At 41.4% G+C, this 20,884-nt stretch overlaps 1 protein-coding gene across 1 annotated transcript; it reads left to right on the top strand.

Annotated features, from left to right (window-relative positions):
- The first annotated feature begins 7,738 nt into the window (after positions 1 to 7,738).
- On the top strand, positions 7,739 to 13,206 carry LOC147273173 (uncharacterized). The gene is made up of 3 exons (XM_086228168.1): positions 7,739 to 9,580; positions 10,504 to 12,086; positions 12,591 to 13,206. Exons 1-3 carry the CDS (start codon positions 7,739 to 7,741, stop codon positions 13,204 to 13,206), a joined length of 4,041 nt encoding a protein of 1,346 aa, XP_086084294.1.
- The last annotated feature ends 7,678 nt before the right edge of the window (positions 13,207 to 20,884 follow it).

Consider the following 20,884-nt stretch of genomic DNA (forward strand, 5'->3'; position numbering starts at 1 on the left):
TAAAGATTCGAATCCATCACTAAGGTAGATGAAATATAAAGAAAATATGCATTTTGATGTGGGTTTGACACACTAAGTTTAAAAACAAACAAAAAAATGAATTTTGTTTTGTTTTACAAACTCTAAAAACCTAAGAAACAAAACTACGACACCATTGCCTTCCCCCCAAACTTAAATGATATATTACCCTCAATGTATAAGAAATAAATGCATGAATGCTCAAATTAAGTAATAGGGGAATTGCAATTATCCAAAACCAAATGGACACTCCAAGGGTAGGCACAGCCTCCTTGGTCTTTAATTGCTTCTTTTGGATTCTTGAAAACAAAAACTTGGGTTGTCTCCCAATCAGCGCTTGGTTTACTGTCTTTCAGCCTGACATTGCCACTCCTCTACTCACGTCCTTTCTTCTTCTTCTTCCTATTGCTGCTCTCGACATCCCCCAAAAATGGTTTGAGGAGATTCTCCATCTCTTCCTTCTCATCTCCATAAAAGGTTATCTCCTCGTTTTCTGGAGGTTCACAAGTGAGTTGGTACACTTCTTGGTGGTTTCTATGGTGAATCCTCATTAAGCACTCCAACGCCTTGTACTCCATGTTCGTGTTGCACAAGAATAGCCTCCCAAGAAGGATAGAAGTGTCCCGGAATTCTCGGAACATCTAGCACTACGAAATCAGAGGGAATTAGTAGATTTCGACATTTAACCAAAACATCAACAAGCATACCAAGGGGTTTTCAACTGAAGAGTTGGCGAAGCGAATAGTATACTCAAACGGATGCAAATCAGCTTCTATGAACCCAAGCTTCTTGAACACAACAAGTGGCATAACATTGATAGCAAAGCCATTGTCAACCACAACTTTCTCAATTCGATTCTCCCCTATGCTGCAAGCTATGATCAATGTACCCGGATCTCTCTTCTTTGTTGGATGAGTCATGAAGAGATAACCATAAATCTCTTTCGGAATGTTGTGACTATGCCCTTGCTCCTCAACCTTCTTCTCAATTGACTTCAATTCCCTCATGGTTGATGGAAATTTGGTGACATCAATGTTTAGAATGAGAGGAATCACGTGCGTCTCCTTATACTCCTCAGTCATAACTGGATCCTCATCTTCCTCACTATCCATGATCTCAATCACCTCCTTGGTCTTGACTACTCTCACCCTCTTTTTTGGAGTTGTTCTCAGAATAGCATTCACATGCTCCTCATTATTTAGGTTAATGACGGGCTGACTAGGTAGCTTCCTGATGAGTGTGCATTTTGCATCACTTTATGATACTAATTCCTTAACCTAGAGTGTTAGAACTCGCTATTTTGTGTTTCTTGTCTTGTTTTTGTGTTTTCAGGTCAAATGAAGCAGAAATGAGAAAAAGAAGCAAATGGAGCCATTTTGGGACATTTCCTGGTCAAACCAGGAAAACGAGTGAAATCCTGGTCAAACCAGGAAAAGTGCAGAAATCCTAGTCAAATGAGGATTCCTAGTCACACTAGGAAACATCAAGTCTAGAACCATCATTGCGGAGCCAGAAATGTGAAATCCTGATTCGAACAGGAAATCCTGGTTGAACTAGGAAACCTAACCCAACTAGGGAAAGGAATCCTAATGACACTAGGAGACCCCAGGGGCAATATGGTCATTACGAGAAGTCGAAATGGATAAGGAATCTCTCATTTTCAAGAAATCCTAGTTGCACCAGGAAATGTTGTTTAAGGTTCCAGAAGTTTCCAGAAGGTGGTGGACATCCATGGAAATGAATGGAGGGAAGAAATGAATTTGAATTCAAATGGAAATGAGGGGCAAAATGGGAAGTCAAAAGTGGAGGGCCCATGGGCCCTAGGGATGCCGAACCAAGTGGGCCATGCATGCACATGCATGGGCCCAAACCCTAGCAGCCCAAAGGCCATGCGCAAGGAGGAAGATGGCAGCCCATGCATGCGCATGCATGCCATGCAAACCCTAGCAAGACAAAAGGCCATGCGCAAGCCCAAGGTGACAAGCCCAAGATGGAAGCCCATGGAGTGAAACCCTAACCCATCTTGTGCAAGTAACTGAAGCCCAACATGGAAGCCCAACATGCAAGCCCAAAGCCCAAGACTACCAGCCCATGCGCCAAAGAGGGACCCTAGCTAGGCTAGGCGTGAGCCACTGAAGCCCAAGGGGGAGCAGCCCATGCCGCAAGGCCCTAGTCAGCTAACCCTAGCTGAAGCCGCAAGGAACTAGGAGATGCAAACCCTAGCAGCCGCAAGTTCCTCTTCCTTGCCTCTCAAGGAAGGCTCCTCTATATAAGTCCCTCTCATTCAGACTTTTGGGGGATCACTTTTTCACCTACACTCCAGCCGAAATCCCTCTCTTCTCCTAGTTTAATTTTTCTGTTTTAGGGTTTTAGTTTCAACTTTTATTTTCTTGTAAGGTGAGCCGAATTCAGAGAGAGACTTAGAGAGAGGGTGGTGTGACAAGTGAGAGGGAAGGACCAGCCTGCTGCTGCAAGCCCTAGCTCACCTTGCCGTGAGTTCCTCCTGCTTGCTAGGTGCCTCCTTCTTCCTCTCTCCTTGCCGCAGCCCCCATGTGTTTGTACCTCTGATTTTCGTTTTCTTTTTCCTTCTAGTTTCAGATTTATTGTTGGATATTGGTCTCTGAATTTATTTCATTTAAGTTTCTGAATTCAATTAGTTTATATTTGTCAATCTAGTTTAGTTGTGTTTCTGATTTTAATTCGTGCATGCATTTAATCTTGTGTACTTTACGTTTCTGGTTTCATTTAATTTATGCACTTTAAATTAGTTGTTTAGTTTATGTTCTTAAGTTTGTTTAATTTGCGTTTCTGATTTCCGTTAACAATCATGAATTGGGATTTTGTTTATTTGTTGCTGTTTTGTTTTTATTTATTTAATTTAATTATGTAGGTTAGTTATTCTATCTTGCATGTTAGTTGTAGGTCGATTAATGGATTCGTATGCTTTAACAAATCGTTTATCCGTCTCTTGGTCTGTTAGTTTGATGTTTGCGCATATTAAATTTCCACTATCTATTAGAACCCCCGTCACTAGTTGTTTGCATCCTTTGACTGGCCACCTTAGGGTAATTGCATCTAGTTTATCTGTTAGGTTTAGCTGTGAAATAGTCAAAGACACTAAACCACAAGTAACAAGGGAATAAGGGATTATTCTTGGTAGTGGGGTTGGGCGACCTCTATAAGGAAATAGTCAAAGCTTATATGTTGTGCATGTTTGACGTTCTCATAAAACTTAATGACTCCTGCATGGGTAACAGCTGCCTTAGCTTGAACTAGGGAACATGTAGGTTAACTGTTAGGTCCTTAAATGTTTGCATTTTAGGCCCTCTATCTTCATGTATTTAGTACTTAGTCCCTATATTTTTATGTTATTTATTTGTGTTTTTCTCTTTTGTAGGTGGAAAGCCCATATGAATATTTGCTGTTTAAATGGAAGCCCAAGATCAAGAGAGGGTCCAAGAGCATGAAGAAATGGAAGCCCAGCCCAAACCACATAGGAAGTGGCGTGGTTGCTAGAAGAAAAGGGCTGGCCGCACCTTGCAAGGCTTTCCTTTCCTAATTGGGCTCTTAAAAATAAGATTTGATATAACATGATTTATTTCATTTTAATTCCTGATTTATTGGAGGCCCATTAGGGGAGGAAATCAGCTACATGCAAGCCCATAGGGGTCAGCTACACCATGCGCAAGAGAGGGAAACCCTAGGGCCTTGCGCAAGTCACTTAAGCCCAAGAAGCCAAGCCCATGCCGCATCTTCCTGTTGTATGTTTTCCTAGAGCAATTATAATAAACCTTTTTAACAACTCTAGGTTAACTCGCAAGTGTACGAATCGCGGAGTAGCAAAGCTTACAAATACGAGGTCGATCCCACAGGGAATTGTACCAGTGTTATGATCACTAACTTAATTAAATTCGATTAAATCAACTCTGACTCACACACGCAAATGGGGGTTTTGATTGGTTTTAAGGCTAAACTAAACAAACAGAGAAATAATCAAACTTTAAAATGAAAACTGAAAGATTCAGATAAAACAATAATAAAGAAACACTAGGGGTCAGAATCCACCGCTAGCATACCATTCACTCTACTATGGATATTAACAATCAATAGATAAACATGTTGACAAAGTTCGTCTACTAAAAGGTTTGGCTAGTCACTTTTAGCAATTACTCCCCTTACTGTGCATAAACTAAGAGCTTCTTGAGCCTTCCTTAGCCAGTTAACTTGCATGTTCCCTAGTTCTAAGCTAAGGCAGCTGTTACCCATGCAAGAGTCGTTACGATCTGTGAGAGTGACAAACACATAGCGCATGGCTCCAAATTAATGTACTGTATGTCATCTATGATCTCTTTTCTCATGAATATTATCTTAGGATACCCACTTGTTGCCTATTGAAACTATCATCCTTTCGAGCTTATTTAGTTTCACAACATATATCTAGATGCATGCAACCTAAGGTGATCAGTCAAAGATGCGAAACAAATAGATTCAATTTAAACAGAGATCCAGGATTTGTCAACATATAAACAATCAAAATATTAATAATCCATAGTAAAAGTGAACAGCAATGCTAGGGCTTCATCCTAGCCCTAGCCCAATATTCAGCTACACATAATTAAATTCACAAATAAATAATGTATGATTAAAATAATGAAAATAAAAGAAAGGGAGAGAGATCAAGCCGGGCAGCAAGGTGGAGGTGCGGCTGCAATGGTGGTGCGTAATGGGGCTGCTCGGCCTTGGGCTCCACGGCGAGGAGGCTGAGGTGCTCGGCAAGGTGGCAGCAAGGTGGTGATGGCGTGGCTGCTGGAGGTGGCTGCGGCTTGGTGGCGCAACTTGGTGGTGGTGGCTGCGGCTTCACTTGATCCTCCTTCTTCAGTTCAGCACAAAATAAAAGAAAGCACACAAGAAAAGGTGGCTGCTAGGTTCGGCCACAAAAGAAAAGAAGAAGAATAAAAAGGAAGGGAGAGAAGGTGGCTGCGGCTCAAGAAAAATAAAGAAAGAGATGGTGGCTGCTAGGGTTTGCTTCAGAAAAATAAAAGAAAGAGAAGGAGGCTAGCTAGGGTTTCTGAAAATTAAAGAGGAGAGAAGAGAACTTCAGAACAGAACCCCTTTTCTGATTTTTAGAGATATATTTATAGAGGGAAGTGGGGCTGAGATTTCTCTTTCTCTTCAATGTGGGATAAGTGCATTCCTTGCACACCAAGGCTTATAATTTTCGGCCAAGCATGGGCCTTGGGCTGATTTGGGCTCTTTTTGGGCGTAACTCCTTTTTCAGCTCGCGGAACTGCTGCGCTACCTCCACTAAAATGGCCATATCTTGAGCTAGAAAACTCGGAATCGAAATCCGTAAAATTCCCTGCGAAGCTAACATCCGTATCTTTCCAACCATATATGGCATGCTACCTGATTCATTCTGGAGACGTACAGAATTGCTGTCGAAATTGGTGCTCTGTTTTCCAGGGTTTTGACTTCTTTTTTCAGCTAGGATTCCTTGGGAGGCAAGAACAAGAAAGTGCAGCAGCAGCTAGGGTTAGGAGAGCATTGGGCTTGCGGCAAGGGCTTTGGCTTTGGGCTTAAGGGCCACACGCCAGCCCCCCTAGGGTTTCACTTCATGGCTGCCACCTTCAAGCTTGCGCATTGGGCTTCTATTTCGGCATTTGCATAGGCCCATGGCCCATTTGACTTGTTGACTTTTCATAGTTGACCCTTGACCATTTGAATTCGAATTCATTTCTTCCCTCCATTTATTCCCATGGATGTTCACCACCTTCTAGAAGCTTCAGGAACCTTGACTTTGTGGAGTTGACTTTGACCAACATTTCCTAGTGCAACTAGGATTTCTTGTAAATGAGGGATTCTTTATCCATTTCGACTTCTCGTAATGACCATATTGCCCCTGGGGTCTCCTAGTGTCATTAGGACTCCTTTCCCTAGTTGGGTTAGGTTTCCTAGTTCAACCAGGATTTCCTGTTTCAATCAGGATTTCTCATTTCTGGCTCCGCAATGATGGTTCTGAACTTGATGTTTCCTAGTGTGACTAGGAATCCTCATTCGACTAGGATTTCGGCCCCTTTCCTGGTTTGACCAGGATTTCTCCACTTTTCCTAGTTTGACTAGGAAACGTCTAAAAATGGCTCTTTTGGCTCCTTTTCACTTCTTTGCTCATTTTATCCTATAAAAACAAAAACAAACTAACAACACACAAAATATCGAGTTCTTGCACTCTGAGTTAGGGAGTTAGTATCATAAAATAGTGTAAAATGAGCACTCAACACTTCCTAGCTTGGAAACCCTAGCTGGCCGCACACCCTTATATATACATCTCTTTCTATCATTTTAGAGGTTCAGACACTTGGAAAAATCAGAAAATAGAGGGAGAGGGGCTGCTGGAGGCGTGAGCTCTCCTTTGGGGTGTTTTCTCTTCTTCTTTTCTTTTCTTGTAATTGTTAGATGAAAAACATGATTTCGTGGCTGTTCTTGTTTTCTAGCATGAACTAATCACGTTTTCTAGGGCCTAGGATTCAGCCCTAGGCCGAATGTTCAATGGATTGGTGATGTAGTTGCTGTTTATTCAATTCCATGGATTTGATGATTTTGATTTCACTTTTATCATTGTTCTCTATGTGTTTATAATCCTTGATTGATCACCTAGGGTTATTGCATCTAGAATTTAATCAAATTAGGGTGAGGACAACCAATCAGCCCCTAATACAAGTGATAAACAACTTAGGATTTAGTAATTGGCTGAATTCTAATTGTGTGAATTCAATACTAATGCACCTAAGGTAGACGCCATGCCTTAGGGTTTTATTTGCATTCATAATCTCATTTGTGTGTTAATGGACCTTGCTGCGTTCTTAGGTAGATGCCATGCCTAGGTTGCATTTAGGGTACCAAACTAGGGTAGACGCCATGCACTAGTTTGCACATCTGGGGAATCATGCATTTCATGCTATGCCATAGGTGAATATGCGAATGCATTCATCAATAGGAATTAAAGGTTTCAGAAATTGCACCATGACATTGGATATGAGGTCTAGTGGTAAAGTCCTAGAGTCCTAGTATCATCTACCAATCTATTTCCACAAGATAACTTGCTGTTTCATACTCTTTGCTAGTTGCGCATTTTAGTCTTTAAAGTTAGGTTTAAATTGCTGTTTTCAAGACATACAAACTCCCTCTCATTCGTGTGTGTGTGCGTGTGTTTCAGTTCAAGTGAGCAGCTGCCCTAGGCGTGACAACTTGGGCAGCCACTCGTGTCTTGTTTCCTTGTTTCTTTTTAGCATACGGATTATCATTTAAAGATCAATAATAGTCCTCGTGGGATCGACCTTGCTTGCCATCTATATTATATATAGATTCGTGCACTGCGAGTATTAAAATTTAAAACGAACAGTTTTTGGCGCCGTTGCCGGGGACTAGATTTGATCTTTGTGACAATCTTAGTGCGTTCTTTTAGTGTTTTTATTTATTGATTATTTGCTGTTTTCTTTTTCTTAATTTGTTTTCCCTTTGTCCTTGTTCGTGTGCCGTGAGTCATAGTTGTAGGATTGTGTTTAGTTTTTCATTTTTAACTTGTTTTAGTTTTCTGATTTTCGTATTTATTTAATTACATAGTTTATTTATTTCAAAAAAAAAAAAATCCGAAAATTACTTTTCTCTTGTTGTTCAATTGAGGTTTTAACGTGTTTGTCTCTTATTTTGTAGGTACTTGTGCATGTCCCAGCCAGATCCTAACAAGTCAATTGAGGACACTTATTTGGATGAGAGATTAGCCGAAATTAGATTGTTTTGTGAAAGGAGTAAGGCAGAACTAGTTCGAGCAGCAACACGTCTACCTTTGCCATCCCCTACACCATCTCCTACATCTTCATCAAGCTCTCACCAATTTGAAAAAGTTATGGCCGAGGAAGACAACGTGGAATACATGGGGGATCTAGACATCCCGACCATCCCTGCTTCCCCTTCGAGCATTGCCTTGCCACCTGCTGCAAGAAATTATGAGCTCAAATCTTCTCACTTTAATATGCTACCCTCTTTTCATGGTTTACCTAGTGAAGATCCGCTAACTAACCTTAAAGATATATTTAATGCTGTGAGCTTTTTGCCCTTGACAGGTGTGAATGAGAATCAACTCAAGATGAGGGTGTTTCCTTACACTCTGAAGGATAAAGCTAAGTTTTGGCTGAATTCTTTGAAACCTGGATCACTGAGGACTTGGGATGAAATTGAGAAGAAGTTCCTAGAAAAGTTCTTTTCATCTCAAAAGACGGATATGCTGCGAGATAAGATTATGCAGTTTTCTCAACAAGATGAGTCATTCTCAGAGGCTTGGGAGCGTTTTAATACATTGCTACTTCAATGTCCACATCATGGACTTCCTTTGAACTTATTGATGCGCATATTTTATAAAGGACTAACCCTTGCGAGTAGGAATGCTGTGATTAATTTTTCAGGTGGTTCTATCAGGAATAAGACAGCCCAGGAAGCCTCTGACCTCTATGAAGAGATGGCAAGAGAAACAATGCATTCATATACTAGAGGTAAGTGCGCTGGTGTTGATGAGGTCAATACTTCTAATAATCTTGCATCTGATGCGCAGATCGCTCGGCTGGAACGCAAGATGGATGTCATACTTGCCCTAAATCAGAAAGCTCCATCATTGGAGGTTTGCGCCATTTGTGCTACACCTAGACATGAAACGATTTCTTGCCCTCATGGTGCCGATTTCCCTGAGTTTGTGCAAGAACAGGCCAACATGCTGAACTCATATAATCAGAGGCCCAGGAATGATCCATTCTCTCCTACTTACAACCCAGGGTGGCGGAATCATCCCAATTTCAGGTGGAGTAATAACCAGAATCAGCAGCAGCCTCAAGGTTCATTTCCACAACATCAGGCAGATCAGGGCTATCAACAACAACAGCCTCAGAAGAAGTCCTTGGAAGATTTGATTGCATCCATGGCTCAGAGCACACAATCTTTCATTCAAAAGTCAGAGACACATATGCAGAAGACTGATAGGGCCATTGCGAATCTTGAGCAACAAATGGGCCAGTTAGCTACTGCACTGAATCAAAGAGAGCCAGGGAGACTTCCAGGGCAAGTGATCATTAACCCCGAGAACAATGAGCAGGTGAATGCAATTACTCTCAGAGGAGGTAAGATAGTTGGGAAAGAGGAGAAAGAAGTTGTGGAGGAAGGTGTCGAGTCAGAAGATGCACCTGAGATCATAGCCGAACCTGTTAAGGGTACCTTAGACTTTTCTGTGCCATCTTCAGGCAACCATGTGGTAGTTCCCAAGGGTTTTCCCTTACCTCAGGTACAATATGACCCTTCTAAGTTGATTTCTATACATGCTCCTTTTCCTAGCAGGTTACATAAGGCTAAGAAAGAGGACCCTCTGAAGGGTGTTATGGAGATATTCAGGAAGGTGGAGATCGATATTCCCCTTCTAGATGTGATTAAGCAAGTGCCAAGATATGCAAAGTTCCTCAAGGACTTGTGCACGAACAAGAGAAGGTTCAAAGAGTTCGAGACAGTGAAGGTCTCAGAGGAGGTTTCAGCAGTGCTTCAGAGGAAGCTACCTCCCAAGCTCAAGGACCCAGGCAGCTTCACTATCCCTTGTATCATTGGGGATTGTAGGTTTGAGAAAGCTCTCCTTGATTTAGGTGCCTCTGTGAATTTAATGCCATTTTCTGTGTATGAGACTCTGAATTTAGGTGAGCTGAAGGCGACCTCTGTGAGTATCCAGTTAGCTGATAGATCAGTTAAGTACCCCAGAGGAATTTTGGAAGATGTACTTGTGAGAGTAGATGGATTGATATTGCCGGCTGATTTCCTAGTTTTGGAAATGGAGGCCGTACCTATGTATGAGGCACAATTACCCTTGATACTTGGTCGTCCCTTATGGCCACTGCAGGTACAAAAATTGATGTTCAACAGGGTACACTAACTATGAATGTGCAGGGACAGACCATTGAGTTAAGAGTGTTTGAGGCACTCAAACTACCCAGTGATGAGCACGAGTGCTTTAGGGTGGATGTTATGGATTTGGTTTGTCAACAGGTGTTTAATGTGACTTGTAGCAGTGATCCGTTGGATAGAGCTTTGATTCATAGCCCTATGGCTGTGCATGAGGATGAGCAGGTTGCGAGCATTTTGCCTCATCTAGAGGCCGTACCCCGCTGTTCAGGTATGTATATTTCTACTTTTGAGCCTTTACCTGTTTCTGATACAAAACTTGTACCCTCTGTGTTGCAGGCACCTAAGCTAGAGTTGAAGGATTTGCCTGAGCATCTGAAGTATGCCTATTTGGGTGAGGGAAGCACATTACCGGTGATCATTGCTTCCAACCTCAATGCAGAGGAAGAAGAGAAATTGTTGAGAGTGCTGAGAGAGCACAAAACAGCAATTGGGTGGAGTATTGCAGATATCAAGGGAATCAGTCCCTCGAGGTGTATGCACAGGATATTGTTGGAGGATGGAGCTAACCCGACTAGAGAGGCTCAGCGTAGACTCAACCCAGTGATGAAGGAAGTTGTGCTGAAGGAGGTGCTGAAGTTGCTAGATGTGGGTATTATTTATCCCATATCAGATAGCAAATGGGTGAGTCCGGTGCAAGTGGTTCCTAAGAAGTCTGGTGTTACAGTGGTCAGAAATGATGCAAATGAGCTGGTGCCAACTCGAGTACAGACAGGGTGGCGTGTCTGCATAGACTACATGAAACTTAACTCAGGTACTCGGAAAGACCATTTCCCATTACCTTTTATTGATCAGATGTTGGAACGTCTTGCAGGTCATAGCCATTATTGCTTTCTAGATGGGTATTCAGGCTACAACCAGATAGCTATAGCCCCAGAGGATCAGGAGAAGACGACATTTACCTGTCCCTATGGCACTTTTGCCTACAGGCGCATGCCCTTTGGCTTGTGCAATGCTCCAGGTACTTTTCAGCGATGCATGATGAGCATTTTTTCCGATATGGTGGAGAATATAATAGAGGTATTTATGGATGACTTTAGTGTATTTGGTTCCTCTTATGATAAATGCCTCCATAATCTTGCTTTGGTTTTAGAAAGATGCCAGGAATGCAATTTGGTTTTGAATTGGGAGAAGTGCCATTTTATGGTACAACAGGGTATTGTTCTTGGCCATGTCATATCCAGTAGAGGGATAGAGGTGGATAAGGCCAAGGTTGATCTGGTAAGTAATCTTCCACCACCTTTGACAGTTAAGGATGTGAGATTGTTTCTTGGTCATGCAGGTTTTTACAGGCGGTTCATTAAGGATTTTTCCCAGATAGCTCGGCCTTTGAGTAGATTGTTGGCCAAGGAGGTGCCGTTTGAATTCAATGAGGAATGTCTAGCCGCATTTAATAGATTGAAGACTCATCTCACATCAGCTCCAGTCATTATGCCTCCTGATTGGAGTTTACCATTTGAGCTGATGTGCGATGCTTCTGATTATGCTGTGGGAGCTGTGTTAGGGCAGAGAGTGAACAAGATACCACATGTTATCTACTATGCCAGTCGGACTCTCAACGATGCCCAGCTGAATTATTCCACCACAGAGAAGGAGCTTTTGGCTGTTATTTTTGCTTTAGAAAAATTCAGGTCATATCTGATTGGAACTAAAGTGATTGTGTTTTCTGATCATGCAGCGCTTAGGTACCTTCTACAGAAGAAAGATGCGAAGCCCAGGCTGATTAGATGGATTTTGTTGCTCCAGGAGTTTGACCTAGAGATCAAAGATAAGAAGGGCTCAGAGAATGTGGTGGCGGATCACCTTAGTCGATTGGTGCACAGTTCTACTACCGAGGAGGACATCCTCCCTCTGAATGAGCGATTCCCAGATGAGCAGTTGTTCTCATTGTCTGTTTATGTTCCTTGGTACTCTGATATTGTTAATTATATTGTTACAGGAGAACTTCCAGGTGATATACAGAGAGCTCAGAAGGAGAAGCTCATCAGCACGGCTAAGTACTATATATGGGATGATCCATATCTATTTAAGTGGTGCCCCGACCAGATCATCAAAAGGTGTGTGCCAGAATCTGAGTTTCAGTCTATACTAACTTTTTGCCATTCTGATGCATGTGGAGGACATGGTGGAGCAAAGAAGACGGCTCTAAAAGTGTTGCAGTGTGGTTTTTACTGGCCTAGTTTGTTCAAGGATGCTTATACATTCTGTACCACTTGTGATAGGTGCCAAAAGTTGGGTAACATTTCTTCACGAAATCAAATGCCTCTTAACCCCATTCTTATTGTTGAGATTTTTGATGTCTGGGGCATTGATTTCATGGGCCCATTTCCCTCTTCCAAAGGTTATTTGTATATCTTGCTTGCGGTTGATTATGTGTCGAAATGGGTGGAAGCAATTCCATCCAAGACTAATGATTCTAGAGTTGTCCTCAGATTTCTTAAGGATCATATTTTTGCAAGATTTGGCGCTCCCAGGGCTATTATTAGTGATGGAGGATCTCACTTCAACAACAGGTTATTTGCGGCCTTGCTGAGCAAATATGGTATCAAGCATAAGGTTTCTACACCTTATCACCCCCAGACAAGTGGACAGGCTGAGATCTGTAATAGGGAAATTAAGCAAATTTTGGAGAAGACTGTGAGCCCCTCCCTGAAAGATTGGTCAGATCGCCTCTTAGATGCTCTATGGGCCTATCGTACAGCGTATAAGACTCCCATTGGTATGTCCCCGTACAGGTTGGTTTTTGGTAAGCCATGTCATTTACCTGTTGAATTAGAGCATAAAGCATATTGGGCTATTAAACATTTCAATTTTAAGATGAACGAGGCAGGTGACCATAGGAAGCTACAATTGAGTGAGTTGGAAGAACTCAGGAATGAGGCTTATGAGAGTTCTAGGATTTACAAAGACAAGACTAAGGCCTACCATGACAAGGCCATTTTGAGGAAACATTTCGAAGTGGGTCAGAAAGTCTTGCTTTACAATTCTCGCCTTAGACACTTTCCAGGTAAACTTCGTTCTCGATGGTATGGTCCATTTACTGTTACTAATGTTTACCCTCATGGTGCAGTCGAGGTCTGCAATACAAAGACAAAGAATACATTCAAGGTGAATGGCCATCGACTTAAGCCTTACTTGGAGGCTAATATGGAGCGTTTGGAGGAGAACATGCTCTTGGAGGATCCTGTTCCATTAGCGTGATGTCCTGCCAAGTCTGGCTGAAGACTCTAAACTTAGCGCTGATTGGGAGGCAACCCAACATTTGGAGAGAAGAAACATTGCCCTATGGCTGTTTGCATGGATATCAGGGAGTTCTTAACCTTGTGCTTTCCTTTAGTTTTTTTTTTGTTGTTGGTTGTGGTCTGTTTTTAGGTCATTAGAGTATTTGTCTTCCTAACTTGAATGATTCATTGCATGCTTAGTTCGAAACATTGAGGACAATGTTTCATTTAAGTTTGGGGGAAGAGTTTTAGGTTTAGGTTTTGAGATTTTCGTTCAAATTTTTGAAAAATACCAAAAATATTTTTGTTTTTATGACCTTTAGGTTCCTGTCCACCACTATGATGAATTGCAAATGCTTTGATCTTGCATACTTTGGTCGAATTGATTAAACCAGTTCTTTTGATTATTCTTTTGACATATAACTCATTTTGAGCATATTTGAGCTATCTTTGTGTGGATTACAATGCCGGTATAGTTTAGACTGAAAATGATTGCATGCTTGTATGATCTAGGCTTCTAGTGAACTTATATACCCCTTGTGAGATTCGAGCTTTAATTCTTCTGTTTTGAGGGTTATATGCTAATACTCCATACGTTCATTGAATATCTAGAGTTTGCATGATCTCATTATCTTTCACTTGATCAAATGCTTGAAATGTGCATCATTTTAAATCAAATGATAGAACTTCCATCTCAATTTAATTGAAGCATGTTGTAACTACATGGAACCTAGGAAATGATTTAGGCCTTCTTTGTCTCGTTTGTGCCATTCTAGCCATCCTTTTTGTGTTCATTTATACCCCTAGTTGCCTTGTTGAGCCTTGTCAGCCTTTTTGTTTCTTAACCATGTTACCCGTGCCAGCCCCTAGTTTGGGGGAAGTACCTTCCCGTTGTGTGTATCTACCCATACTTAAGGGATTGTTGAGAACTGGATTAGGATAATTGTTCATTTGTGTGCAAGGCATGAGAATAATGTGGAAAAGAAAAGAAAAGGACTTGAATATGTTGCCGTGCCCAAAAGGGAAAAAAAAAAAAAAAAGAAAGTGAAAAGGGTAGGCATGTGTATCACAAGTGTGCAAATTCAAGAATGCAAGCCTTGTTGCCAAAGTGTATAAGGATCAAATGACAACGTAAAACCTGATTCTCTATGGTTCCCTTAAGTCTTTGTGTTTTCCATACCTTTCTTGTTAAAACCTTTCACCGTTAGCCCCATTACAATCCATATGTAAAAGTCCTATATGATTTTAGGTGAAGTGTAGTCTTAATGTGGAGATTATATGGGATGGAAGCATATTGTATTTTGATTTGATTTCGGGTATTTGGTATCTTTCATGAGATCATTATTCTTTCACTTGTGCTTTCATTCTTACATATATGTGAGTAATTTGAATTTGTATGCATAAACTCGCTCACATATGCTTTTTGAGTGAATCACTATTTAACCAATATCTTAGTGCTTTATTTTGTGAGTGACTATCTTTGTGAGAATTGAAGTGACACTAGTTGCTTGTGATTACTCAAGTTGCTTGAAAGTTCAGATTGAAAACTATGTTGATATTGTCTTACGCACATGATACTTTAATCTTGTTAACTGTGAGTTAGTGTTGGCATTTGGTAATCTCTGGAACTAGTGTGAAATCTATTTGACTGAGTTATGAATGATCAAGCATACCTGAGATTTTTGGTGGACGGTTAGGTTGTTTTTGGAGTCTTAGTGTAGTTTTGTTTTGTTTTGCTAGGGACTAGCAAAGGTTAAGTTTGGGGGAATTTGTTAGGTCCTTAAATGTTTGCATTTTAGGCCCTCTATCTTCATGTATTTAGTACTTAGTCCCTGTATTTTATGTTATTTATTTGTGTTTTTCTCTTTTGTAGGTGGAAAGCCCATAGGAATTAAATGGATGCAAATCAGCCCATTTTGAGCTTAAATGAATATTTGCTGTTTAAATGGAAGCCCAAGATCAAGAGAGGGTCCAAGAGCATGAAGAAATGGAAGCCCAGCCCAAACCACATAGGAAGTGGCGTGGTTGCTAGAAGAAAAGGGCTGGCCGCACCTTGCAAGGCTTTCCTTTCCTAATTGGGCTCTTAAAAATCAGATTTGATATAACCTGATTTATTTCATTTTAATTCCTGATTTATTGGAGGCCCATTAGGGGAGGAAATCAGCTACATGCAAGCCCATAGGGGTCAGCTACACCATGCGCAAGAGAGGGAAACCCTAGGGCCTTGCGCAAGTCACTTAAGCCCAAGAAGCCAAGCCCATGCCGCATCTTCCTAGCTTGGAAACCCTAGCTGGCCGCACATCCTTCCTTCCCAAAACCCTAGCTGCTGCACACCCTTATATATACATCTCTTTCTATCATTTTAGAGGTTCAGACACTTGGAAAAATCAGAAAATAGAGGGAGAGGGGCTGCTGGAGGCGTGAGCTCTCCTTTGGGGTGTTTTCTCTTCTTCTTTTCTTTTCTTGTAATTGTTAGATGAAAAACATGATTTCGTGGCTGTTCTTGTTTTCTAGCATGAACTAATCACGTTTTCTAGGGCCTAGGATTCAGCCCTAGGCCGAATGTTCAATGGATTGGTGATGTAGTTGCTGTTTATTCAATTCCATGGATTTGATGATTTTGATTTCACTTTTATCATTGTTCTCTATGTGTTTATAATCCTTGATTGATCACCTAGGGTTATTGCATCTAGAATTTAATCAAATTAGGGTGAGGACAACCAATCAGCCCCTAATACAAGTGATAAACAACTTAGGATTTAGTAATTGGCTGAATTCTAATTGTGTGAATTCAATACTAATGCACCTAAGGTAGACGCCATGCCTTAGGGTTTTATTTGCATTCATAATCTCATTTGTGTGTTAATGGACCTTGCTGCGTTCTTAGGTAGATGCCATGCCTAGGTTGCATTTAGGGTACCAAACTAGGGTAGACGCCATGCACTAGTTTGCACATCTGGGGAATCATGCATTTCATGCTATGCCATAGGTGAATATGCGAATGCATTCATCAATAGGAATTAAAGGTTTCAGAAATTGCACCATGACATTGGATATGAGGTCTAGTGGTAAAGTCCTAGAGTCCTAGTATCATCTACCAATCTATTTCCACAAGATAACTTGCTGTTTCATACTCTTTGCTAGTTGCGCATTTTAGTCTTTAAAGTTAGGTTTAAATTGCTGTTTTCAAGACATACAAACTCCCTCTCATTCGTGTGTGTGTGCGTGTGTTTCAGTTCAAGTGAGCAGCTGCCCTAGGCGTGACAACTTGGGCAGCCACTCGTGTCTTGTTTCCTTGTTTCTTTTTAGCATACGGATTATCATTTAAAGATCAATAATAGTCCTCGTGGGATCGACCTTGCTTGCCATCTATATTATATATAGATTCGTGCACTGCGAGTATTAAAATTTAAAACGAACATTAACTAGCTAAGGAAGGCCCAAGAAGCTCTTAGTTTATGCATTAGGAGAATGTTGAGTGCTCATTTTACACTATTTTAAGATACTAACTCCCTAACTCAGAGTGCAAGAACTCGATATTTTGTGTGTTGTTAGTTTGTTTTTGTTTTTATAGGATAAAATGAGCAGAGAAGAGAAAAGAAGCCAAAAGGACCATTTTTAGACATTTCCTAGTCAAACTAGGAAAACAAGAGAAATCCTGGTCAAACCAGGAAGGGGGCCGAAATCCTAGTCGAATGAGGATTCCTAGTCATACTAGGAAACACCAAGTCCAGAACCATCATTTCGGAGCCAGAAATGTGAAATCCTGATTGGAATAGGAAATCCTGGTTGAACTAGGAAACCTAACCCAACTAGGGAAAGGAGTCCTAATGCCACTAGGAGACCCCAGGGGCAATATGGTCATTACGAGAAGTCGAAATGGATAAGGAATCCTTTATTTACAAGAAATCCTAGTCACGCTAGGAAATGTTGGTCAAAGTCAACTCTACAAAGTCAAGGTTCCAGAAGCTTCTAGAAGGTGGTGGACATCCATGGAAATAAATGGAGGCAAGAAATGAATTCAAATTCAAATGGAGATGAGGGGCAAAATGGGAAGTCAAAGTTAATGGTCAAGGGTCAACTATGACAAAGTCAACAAGTCAAATGGGTCATGGGCCTATGCAATGCTGAAATCTGAAGGGACCATGCATGCATGCATGCGCCAGCCCAAGAGGAAGCCCAATGCGCCAACCCAAGACTAGCAGCCATGCACTAAACCCTAGGGGCTGGCTTGTGTCACTTAAGCCCAAAGCCAAAGCCCTTGCCACAAGCCCAATGCTCTCCTAACCCTAGCTGCTGCCGCACTTTCTTGTCCTTGCCTCCCAAGGAATCCTAGCTGAAAAAAGAAGTCAAAACCTTGGAAAATAGAACACCAATTTCGACAGCAATTCTGTAATTCTCCAGAATGAATCAGGTAGCATGTCATATATGGTTGGAAAGATACGGATGTTAGCTTCGCAGGGAATTTTACGGATTTCGATTCCGAGTTTTCTAGCTCAAGATATGGCCATTTTAGTGGAGGTAGCGCAGCAGTTCCGCGAGCTGAAAAAGGAGTTACGCCGAAAAAGAGCCCAAATCAGCCCAAGGCCCATGCTTGGCCGAAAATTATAAGTCTTGGTGTGCAAGGAATGCACTTATCCTACATTGAAGAGAAAGAGAAATCTCAGCCCCACTCTCCTCTATAAATATATCTTTATAACTCAAGGAGGGGGCTCTCTCCTCTTTAATTTTCAGAAACCCTAGCTAGCCTCCCTCTTCCTTGCCACTCACCCCTCTTCCTTTCTCTCTCTACCTTTTATTTTTCTGAAGCAAACCCTAGCAGCCACCATCTCTTTCTTTTTCTCTTGCCGCAGCCCCCATCACCTCCTTCTCTTCTCTTTATTTTTCTGCTACAGCCACCTATCTTTGTGTTCTTTTATTTTTGGGCTGAAGTGAAGAAGGAGAGGGAAGTCAAGCCGCAGCCACCAGCATTCAGCCGCGCCACCTTCTTGCTGCCACCATCTTGCCGAAGCACCTCAGCCATCTTGCCGTGGAGCCCAAGGCCGAGCAGCAGCCCATCTCGCCACCACCTTGCAGCCACACCGTCCAAGGGTGGTGCCGCCTCCACCTCGTCATCCGTGGCTTGATTTCTTCTTCCCTTTCTTTTATTTTAATTGTTTTAATTATGCATTGTTTATTTATGGATTTAATTATGTGTAGCTGAATATTGGGCTAGGGCTAGGATGAAGCCCTAGCGATGCTGCTTACTCTCACTATGGATTATTGATTTTTAATTATTTACATGTTGACAAATCTTGGATCTCTGTTTAAATTGAATCTATTTGTTTCGCATCTTTGACTGATCACCTTAGGTTGCATGCATCTAGATATTTGTTGTGAAACTAAATAAGCTCGAAAGGATGATAGTTTCAATAGGCAACAAGTGGATATCCTAAGATAATATTCATGAGAAAAGGGATCATAGAGGACATAGGGTACATTAATTTGGAGCTATGCGCTATGTGTTTGTCACTCTCACAGATCGTAATGACTCTTGCATGGGTAACAGCTGCCTTAGCTTAGCACTAGGGAACATGCAAGTTAACTGGCTAAGGAAGGCCCAAGAAGCTCTTAGTTTATGCACAGTAAGGGGAGTAATTGCTAAAAGTAACTAGCCAAACCTTTTAGTAGACGAACTTTGTTGACATGTTTATATATTGACTGTTAATATCCATAGTAGAGTGAATGGTATGCTAGTGGTGGATTCTGACCCCTAGTGTTTCTTTATTATTGTTTTACCCGAAATCTTTCAGTTTTCATTTTAAAGTTTTTTATTTCTCTGTTTGTTTAGTGTAGCCTTAAAACCAATCAAAACCCCCCATTTGCGTGTGTGAGTCAGAGTTGGGTTAATTGAATTTAATTGAGTTAGTAATCGTACACTAGTACAATTCCCTGTGGGATCGACCTCGTATTTGTAAGCTTTGCTACTTAGCGATTCGTGCACTTGCGAGTTAACCTAGAGCTCAGAAAAGGTTATTTAATTTGTTCTAGGAAAATATACAAGTTTTTGGCGCCGTTGCCGGGGAATTGTTATTTGTGTTGATTGCTAGTTTAATTAACTTTAGTTAAGTCAATTTAGTTAGGTTTTATTTTCTGTTTTTATTTTTGGTTCTCACTGATTTCTCTTGTTTCTAAGGTATAATGGAAGAATCAAATTCGAAGATCACTCCTCTTTCACGTACAAGGGAAGGCCGAGACTCAATTGGACACCATTACGGATGAGGTCAACTCTTGTGTCGCCGAGAGGGAGTGAATCTGAAGAAGCATACGAAGAAGAGAAATCAGAAGAGGAAGTCGAGGAGACCTTGCAGCCTAATGCATCTCAAAGGAGAATACCTTTGAGTGATTATTCGTCTCCAACGCTTCTAGCTCAACCTACGTGCATTGTTTACTCTCAAGTGGAAGCTGATTTTGAACTTTCAAGTGGGACAATCAAACTTCTTCCATCATTTCATGGGTTAGAAGGAGAGGATCCCTACGTGCATATCAAGGAATTTCATGCAATAAGCGAGATTGGCAAGCTGAGGGGGTTGAGCGATGATCAAAGGAAGTTAAGGTTATTTCCATTCTCTCTTAAAGATAAAGCTAAACATTGGTTGTTTTCCTTGCAGGTCGCTTCAATTACAACATGGGAGGAACTGGCATCTAAGTTTCTTCTGAGGTTCTATCCAGTTAGCAAGACTATCATCATGAGGAAGCAGATCTTAGGGTTTACACAATCAGAGGACGAAGTGTTTCATGAGAGTTGGGAAAGGTATCAAGAGCTTCTGACTTCGTGTCCGCACCATAATTTTGCCCCGTGGATGCAGATTGAGTATTTTTATGAGGGTCTGTTGGATCAAGATCGTAATATGGTGGATATGACATGTGGAGGAGCACTAAAAAAGAAGACTTTTGAGGAAGCATGGACACTCTTTGACACATTGGCGTTGAGTTCACAGCAGTGGAATAGACGGAAAAGAGTGGAAAAGAAATCAGCTATGGAAGCTGAGATGTCTGAGCTTAAGCAGATGATGCAGGTTCTGATGGCAAATCAGGAAGCTAGGCCATCACATGGAGAGGCATGTTTCGAGGTTGAAAGAGTTCAAGCTAGACCGAGTGTACAGTCCCCAGTTGAGCAGCGAAGTACTTATTTGGAGGACATGATGGCTGCATTAGCTCAGAGTACAACTTCGATGTCTAATGATACTAAGACATTTATGAATAAGACTGAGGAGCAGTTGAGTGTCACAGCTAAGGCTATCTCGAATTTGGAAGCCCAATTGGAACAAGTGACTTTAACTTTGGACAAAGTGGTAAAGGGTGCTCCAATTCAGGATAAGGCCGAAGCAATCACTACTTTGAGAAGTGGGAAAGTGATTGACAACAAAGTAGGCACTACTCAAGATGATAATTCAGGAAATGAGGATGAAGTTGAGATTTTAGAGCTCGAACAAATGGAAAAGTACAAGAGGGATAAAGTTAAGGTTAAAGATGAGGAAGAGGAGGAAAGAAAGAAGCAAGAAAAGCACATTGCTCCGCGTGCTAACAAGAAGGCCGAGATTACTTCCCCTATTCCAAGAGCTCCATTACCTTTCCCTCAACGCCAAAGGAAGCAGAGTAAGGATGAGCAAGCCAAG

Source organism: Dryas octopetala, chromosome 9, assembly GCF_963921425.1.
Source record: "Dryas octopetala chromosome 9, drDryOcto1.1, whole genome shotgun sequence".
Taxonomy (NCBI): domain Eukaryota; kingdom Viridiplantae; phylum Streptophyta; class Magnoliopsida; order Rosales; family Rosaceae; genus Dryas; species Dryas octopetala.

What these genes read in the sequence shown, in the direction of transcription:
- LOC147273173 (XM_086228168.1), top strand. Translation starts at nt 7,739, where the DNA reads ATGTCCCAGCCAGATCCTAACAAGTCAATTGAGGACACTTATTTGGAT. An exon ending in CAGTGAAGGTCTCAGAGGAG is followed by an intron (nt 9,581 to 10,503) that starts GTTTCAGCAGTG and finishes ATATTGTTGGAG; the next exon opens with GATGGAGCTAACCCGACTAG. An exon ending in GTGCCAGAATCTGAGTTTCA is followed by an intron (nt 12,087 to 12,590) that starts GTCTATACTAAC and finishes CCCCCAGACAAG; the next exon opens with TGGACAGGCTGAGATCTGTA.